Genomic DNA, 7,614 nt, shown 5'->3' with positions numbered 1-7,614 from the left:
GTCTTTTGCAAAAATAGCTACTGTAAAGATAGTTATTAAGAAAATAATATCAGCATCTTACCACAAATTTCCCAAAAGCCTTATTCTACAAGGGCCATGGCACAGTGGCCAAGAATGTCACCCTACACTAATGCCTCTGTCCATGCACTTCTCACCACCCTCCACTCTAGAGGAAGTGAGGAAGGCAAGAACAAAACAATAACTGCTGTAAATGCTGGAGAGGGTGTGGAGGAAAGGGAACCCTCTTGCATTGTTGGTGGGAATGTAAATTGATACAGCCACTATGGAGAACAGTATGGAGGTTCCTTAAAAAACTAAAAGTAGAACTACCATATGACCCAGCCATCCCACTACTGGGCATAAACCCAGAGAAAACCATAATTCAAAGAGTCATGTACCAAAATGTTCATTGCAGCTCTATTTACAATAGCCCGGAGATGGAGACAACCTGAGTGCCCATCATCGGATGAATGGATAAAGACGATGTGGCACATATATACAATGGAATATTACTCAGCCATAAAAAGAAATGATAATGAGCTATTTGTTGTTTTTGTTTTTGTTTTTTGCGGTACGTGGGCCTCTCACTGTTGTGGCCTCTCCCGTTGCGGAGCACAGGCTCCGGACGCGCAGGCTCAGTGGCCATGGCTCACGGGCCCAGCCACTCCGCGGCATGTGGGATCTTCCCGGACCGGGGCACGAACCCGTGTCCCCTGCATCGGCAGGCGGACTCTCAACCACTGCACCACCAGGGAAGCCCGAAATTGAGCTATTTGTAATGAGGTGGATAGACCTAGAGTCTGTCATACAGAGTGCAGTAAGTCAAAAAGAGAAAGACAAATACCGTATGGTAACACATATATATGGAATTTAAGGGAAAAAAATGTCATGAAGAAGCTAGGGGTAAGACAGGAATAAAGACACAGACCTACTAGAGAATGGACTTGAGGATATGGGGAGGGGGAAGGGGAAGCTGTGACAAAGCGAGAGAGTGGCATGGACATATATACACTACCAAACGTAAGGTAGATAGCTAGTGGGAAGCAGCCGCATAGCACAGGGAGATCAGCTCGGTGCTTTGTGACCGCCTGGAGGGGTGGGATAGGGAGGGTGGGAGGGAGGGAGATGCAGGAGGGAAGAGATATGGGAACATACGTATATGTATAACTGATTCACTTTGTTATAAAGCAGAAACTAACACACCATTGTAAAGCAATTATACTCCAATAAAGATGTAAAAACAAACAAACAAACAAACAAAAACAACAGTTAAACAAAACAATAACTGCTATGGCTACTGGTCTCACACTTTTTTCAAGGTTAAAAAAAGAGAAAGGAAAAAGGCCCCAAATTCGAGAATTCTTTTTCTTCAGAATAGTTTTACTAGTTTGCCTATGGTTTGTAAACACTCAAATTTTTCTCTCCTACTCTGACACACAAATCCACTCACTCGGAGTCTTCTTCTCCCCATATCTCATATATTGTAATATTATTGTGTGGGGCTGCAGGCATCTCTGAGCTGAGAAGCTTGAGGTTACCGCCTGTTGCCATGGCGGCTTTCAGCTTCTGCACCTTGGACATGAATTTCACAAGGTCCATCTCGAGCTGGGTTAGGATATTGAATGCATGGTCTTCGCTGGGGGAAGCATTTTGATTTTTCTTTGTTGGAGAGCGTAATGAATAGCCTCGAAGGGCCGGAGGATTCTTCTGCTCCTGTCAAGAAAGATATTCGGGGTGAATAATACTGTTGATGTTGCTGGTTTTGACACAATTCTAAGAGAGCTGGGCTCACCTAAGAGAAGTTGGCTCTAGCATTGATCTAGCCCAGGGATTGGCAAACGATGGCCAAATCTGGCCCACCAGCTTTTCTTGTTAATAAAGTCTTATTGGAACACAGCCAGGCTCGTTCATTTGCATACTGTCTACGGCTGCTTTCATGCTCAAACAGCAGAGTTGAGTCCTTGCAACACAGACTGAATGGGCTGCACAGCTGAAAATATCAACTATCTGGCCTTTTACAGAAAAGGTTTGCCAACCCCTGCTCCCATCAGTTTGGACACAGAATCCTGAAGCGGGGGGGTTTGTCCAGGAGCGAACATGCTGCCGTATTTCTCTCCCTTCCTCTTCTCAGAGCTGTTCAGCCACTTTATGGACAGGCTGTTACCTCTTTACACCTCTGATGCTTTATGACAGGTCTTTTCCTTTACCTGGGAAATGATACCATTTCCATTCAGTTCAGCAACTTGTAATGACTCAAACGCTAGGGAAATTAAAAATCAGGGGCAGTGAGTCTGCCTCCATAACTAATGTTGACCTGAAACACGCCAAGTTCTTGAATCTATCCTCAATTTGAAACATCTGATTTAACAGGATAAATATTGAGCCAAGGCTTTAGTTGCCCAGTAAACAGAAGGTGGTCTTCAACTATGAGTCCCCACCTCTGTGAGTTAAGATCTCCCATCCTCCCTAAGGACACGTCGGGAAATGAGTTAGCCAATGTTTCTCAGGACCAGAAGTAGGTACTCTGTATTCATACTCGTTGTACTTAACCGTCTTGCCTGTAACAACCAGAGTACGTGTTCCTCTGAGTCTAAGCTTTCTGCGGTGGAATCAACGTGGTGTGAAATACGGAGCCATCCTTACCTTACCCGTCTCACTATCTCCTCGAAACTTTAGCATCACATACAGCACGACAACAAAGAAAGGCCAGAGCCACTTGCTCGCAAGCCAGCCTTGGGCGTGCTCTGGGAGACTCTGCCGAATTCGAAAGCGCGCTCCGCAAGGCGCCTTCTCCTGGGGTTCTCTGGCTTTATCTCTCAGAGAAGAAAACGTAAAGGCATAGCCGCAGGAGAGGCACAGAGGAAAGAACAAGAACCATTTCAGTGTCCGCATGGTGAGCAGAGATGGGGGACAAAGTGGCTCATGGTGGGTTGGTCTGCCCTTGCACCCGGAGACTGGGAACCAGGGCTGGGCTGGGCGGTTGGTGATGTCACAAAGGCCCTGAACCAGAACCAGCTCTGGCCAATGTGATGACTTCAGGGCAGAGGATAAAGAGGCTCGCAGGGGTTGCCTGGGAGTAGGGCTTAAAGGGAAATAGCGAAATTTCCAGAAGGCAATAAAAAGAGAGGCGGGGGAGTGATAGAAGGCCATCTCCTTGCCACTATGTTCTTTCTGACCCTCATGCTCTACTGGGAGAGTCCATCTATTTTTGTTTTTCTATTTGTTGACTGCAGACACTGTGGTGAGCAGAGCAGCCCAGGCATGTGTCCCTGTGGAGCTGAGAGCCTAGTGGGAAAGAAAGATATTAAACCAGAGGCTAAAAAAAAAAACAACCAAAAAAACAGAGGCTACAGACTAGGAGCCACTGATGTATTTTGGCCTACATTGTTTCTGAAAATGATTATTTGCCAATATTTAAATGTCGGTGGGGGGAGGGCTTCATTTAAAAAGGCCAGATTTCAAAGGAAACTAAGTTTCCTTTGAAAAGTATGGACCATCTGGTAACACGGGGGCCCCTCTCTGCTGGAGTTGAGTAGCAACCGCCCCTCTAGGTGGCCATGTTTTCTCCATAGTCCCCACCACTCCCTATCGCCTCACAGTTACACTCATTGACTTCACCTGAGTGTGCAATGCCTGAGTTAATTAAGAGTATCATTTATTTCATTAAAATTGTGATAAGGCTGGGCTTCCCTGGTGGCGCAGTGGTTGAGAGTCCGCCTGCCGATGCAGGGGACACGGGTTCGTGCCTCGGTCCGGGAAGATCCCACATGCCGCAGAGTGGCTGGGCCCGTGAGCCATGGCCGCTGAGCCTGCGCGTCCGGAGCCTGTGCTCCGCAATGGGAGAGGCCACAACAGTGAGAGGCCCGTGTACCGCAAAAAAAAAAAAAAAAAAAAAAAAAAAGTTGTGATAGGGGGACTTCCCTAGTGGTCCAGTGGTTAAGACTGCACACTCCCAATACAGAAGGCACGGGTTCAACCCCCAGTTGGGGAATTAAGATCCTGCATGCTGCACGGTGTGGCCAAAAAAGAAAAAAATAACATTTGTGATAAGAACAGAGAGCTTTAAGAGAACACAAGGGGGCAGCTCTAGGCTGGTTCAGGCAGGAAGGCTTTCCTGAAAAAGACATTCAGGTGGAACGTGTGGGATGATCAGGAGCTGGCTGGGTAAGATGGGGAAGTGGCTGACGTCCAGGCAGGTGTGAAGACTCTGAGGCGAGAGGGACACAGCCTGCAGGACAACAGAGACCGCTGCCAGGAGTACAGCCAGGGCTCAACGGCCAGTGCACTTGAAACCATCAATTTCTAAAAATGACATGAAACAAAAAGTCCCGACTAATGGAACGCAGGGCTTGTACCTGTTCTGCTGGGTCACCTGATTCACACTTATTCCCGGGGAATAAAGCCTTCTGCTGGATATAACCAAGGGTCCATTGGGTGCCTCCCCTGTGCCTCTAACTGTGTTGAGTGATGAAGTTCTGTGAGATGGTTTGAAACCAGGAGGAGAGACGGAGAGTGGGATCCGGCGGCACAGACTGCCCTGGGGCACATCCTCCCCCAGCTTGGGGTGGGGATGTGGGGCTCCCTGCCAAGAGCATCTGTGCAGGGCTTACGGGGGCGCGAGGCCCAAGAATTGATTAGGAAATAGGCACGGCTATTATAACCAGACTTATCTGTATGTAAAGGTATATAAATGCTGATCTGGGAAAGAAAATAGATAATTTTCAGGTTTGTTCTGGAAAAGTCCACAACAGAAATTCACTGATGTTAGTGTCATTCTGATAAAACTCCTCTATATTCACAATGTCAACACGTCCTCAGGTCCAACTTCCCACCCCGCTGAGGCACAGGACCCGGGACGGAGCAGGCTGCGCTCGGCTCTCCACCCCCTCCCCAGAATCCTCCCTCTGAGGCTGCTCCCTCCCGCCTCCGACCTTCCTCCCCCAGCTCCTTTGCCTGCTTTTTCATGGAAACCAGGGCCCTGGATCTGGTATAAAGAACCATCTGAATGATACAACTGTCTCCAGAAAGGCAGTGTTGAACCTGGATGTTCCTGATTCTTAGTCTTATAGGAGAATTTCATTAATTATTCACTTCAATACACTTTATGGATAAGATACACCAATTTTATGCACAGTTTCCCCCTTTTATAATCTTCTGCTGAGAGAGAAAGTGGAATTGACATGATGTCATAGAACTACAATCGCTATCAGTGCAATGGCTGCAATTTTCTTACTCAACGTTCGGGGAAGAAAGGAGAAAAATACAGAGATGAGAACAAGAGCAGACTTTAGACTTACTTTATTTTCGTACGAAATCATCGGGTGCCAACTAAACCTCCTCTCTCATCAAGGCGATCAGCAAGGAAGCCCCCTCAGTCCCCTCCCTGGCGCCAAGACGACCCCTCCTACAGCCCACAGCCCTGCAGGCGGAATGCACTTCAAACTCGCCCTTCCTCAAGTTCGGTTTCACTTGGCTTGTTTAATTAATTAACCACCGCGAGCAAAACCATAAGAGTCTGAGTCAAAATGAGCCAACCACATACCCATGAGGAATCTGGCATCTTTAATTATTTTAAGCATAAATAGTGCGGCCAGCGTGCTTTCGGCCGTGGGCGGGTCCACGCGCACTGGGGGAGGTGAGTGGAGAGGGTGACGGGGTGGGGCCGGCAGGGTCACCGAGCCCCCGTCTTGCCCTGCCACGCCGGCTCCGAGCTGTGGGGTGCGCCGAGGCCGCGCCCTGGGCCTCAGAAGCAGTAGGATGTGTGGGTGACCCAGTGGGCCGATTCCTCCTTGGAGCGCTTGGCGGAGCTGTGGGTCGTGAAAAGGGACTTGTAAGCTTCTGACTCTCCGCTGTCGGCGATGGACCTCTTCATGGCTCCACACGGAGGCTTCCCGGCTTTTCCGGAAGAGCTCCCCTGTGCTGCTGGAAAAATGAAAAGCCCAAAACTTTAAAGCTGGGACTACAGATTATTCCAGATGTCACATCCTCAAAAGTTCATTAATCCCAGGAATTTCCCTCCTGCTTTCTGGGGATGAATGTTGAAATACGTTATCTCAATCGCCAAGTCCTAAAAACAAATGAAGCTACTGTATTTAAAATCACACTCATCACGACCTGCTATATATTCTCGGCACTGGTCCCAGCTCTGGGGATGACGTACATCAGATCCCGAGGCCAGGTGGCTGAGGTGTGTGTCGGGGTACTGGAACCCATGAACACTCTGGAGGGCGATTACACCACAGGATTACACACTCCTTTATTTACCTCTTCAATCTGTGCTTTTCTTCTTTGTGAAATACTATTTTCTTTGCTAAAGGTAGTGAGTTTCCAGGCAAAGGCACTAAATTCTGGACTATGCACCAAATGGAACGGCTCTCAGTCAAGAGCAGGTGGAGGAAGGCCGGCTCGAGTGCACACGTGGTGCACAGCGAGCCCCAGCCTTACATTAGGGAACGCCTGAGTCAGGTCTCGGCGCCCCTTGTTAGCCTGGCACCAAGTGCAGACTCCACAGGAAAACTGGCATTTGTGCCCGCACCCCTTCTGTCCCGAGAGGGCTCCTGCTCTAAGGTGAATCAACTGTTTCTTAGTTACCCGCCAAGAGAGCTCAGTGAACTATTCAGAGACACCATTAGGACGAGCTTGAGTTCTCGAATTCGCGCCAGCAAAACCGTGACGCACCCACGCAGGTTCCCAGCTGTCTAAGTGGCCCACTGCCATCTCAATAGGACCCACCTGCACTTCTGGGAGGCAAGGTGGTTTTCTTCTCTTGAGAATCAAGGCTGGTTTCTTCGGGCTTCCCTGTCTTCATTTTTGATGGTCCTGGGGCTTCTGTGAAAGAACAAAGTAAGCAAAACAAAACAACATCAGGAACTTATTTAGGAAACAGGCCTATGGCCTTATTTTTGCTAAGATAAGGACCTCTTTGAGCATCTTACCTTCACTGACATCTGATTTTGAGAGAGACTCTGCCACCTTGGGTTTCTTTGTTTTCTGTGAAAAGAAAGGGGGTGGGGGGAGGGGCGGACACGTGCTCAGATGCACTGATTTCGGTGTCAGTGTGGCTCCCGCCAGTCCGGGAGCCCAGTGAGAGGCCAACATGGGTCACTCAGGGCAGGCCTCCCGCTGAAGAGGACTCTGATCCTCTGCCCTAAACCTCGGCCTCCCCACGTGTTTCCAGTTGTGCACTCTGGCCTCACATGACATACATCTGCAGAGATCTGCTCAGCTGTATAGTTACATTCCAAAACCACATCCTCAAAAAATCTAAATGCGGAGGACAGGTTTCAGTGGTAACAGTCAGTGTTAATGGTGACGACTGCACACAAAAGAGCAGTTACCTGGATGATAACATAAGTCCAGCCAGTACCGAATCTCAACCTTTCCAGGAAGACTTCTTCAAAGTTGTCCAACTGCTCTGACACTTGTGTATTTAACTATAAGGGCTTGAGGCCTGTACTAAGGAACACTTGAGCCAATTCTCCTCAGCTCTGGATCACTTCTGTCAGAATTCTGTCGCTCATAATCGTTAAACTGGTCAGCAAAAATTTAAGGAATGCAACAAACCGTTCTAAAACCACACAGCTGATTCAATCACAGAAAGGACAAACAGGACTT

At 48.4% G+C, this 7,614-nt stretch overlaps 2 protein-coding genes across 3 annotated transcripts in view; both read right to left on the bottom strand.

Moving 5' to 3' along the window:
* Nucleotides 1-1,446: 1,446 nt before the first annotated feature.
* Nucleotides 1,447-2,892, bottom strand: LOC309972654 (protein FAM209-like; the record flags this gene model as incomplete). Its single annotated transcript, XM_082856442.1, has 2 exons — nt 1,447-1,713; nt 2,644-2,892. The coding sequence occupies 2 exons, from the start codon at nt 2,890-2,892 to the stop codon at nt 1,447-1,449; spliced, it is 516 nt and encodes a 171-aa protein (XP_082712568.1).
* Nucleotides 2,893-5,331: 2,439 nt separating this feature from the next.
* RTF2 (replication termination factor 2) overlaps nt 5,332-7,614 on the bottom strand; it is a 40,503-nt gene continuing 38,220 nt past the window's right edge. Inside the window, exons 7-9 of one of the 2 annotated variants that reach the window (XM_082858307.1) lie at nt 6,936-6,990; nt 6,733-6,828; nt 5,332-5,919 (exon numbers count right to left, since the gene is read on the bottom strand). In XM_082858307.1, the coding sequence (XP_082714433.1) occupies nt 5,744-5,919; nt 6,733-6,828; nt 6,936-6,990 (327 nt within the window). In that variant the 3' untranslated portion in view covers nt 5,332-5,743. Of the gene's footprint in view, nt 5,923-6,732; nt 6,829-6,935; nt 6,991-7,614 lie in introns of both variants that reach the window. The other variant, XM_082858306.1, reaches the window with a different exon arrangement.

This window comes from Leucopleurus acutus (assembly GCF_964270905.1).
Source record: "Leucopleurus acutus genome assembly, chromosome: 16".
NCBI lineage: Eukaryota > Metazoa > Chordata > Mammalia > Artiodactyla > Delphinidae > Leucopleurus > Leucopleurus acutus.
This window is presented reverse-complemented; position numbering and strand designations above follow the sequence as displayed.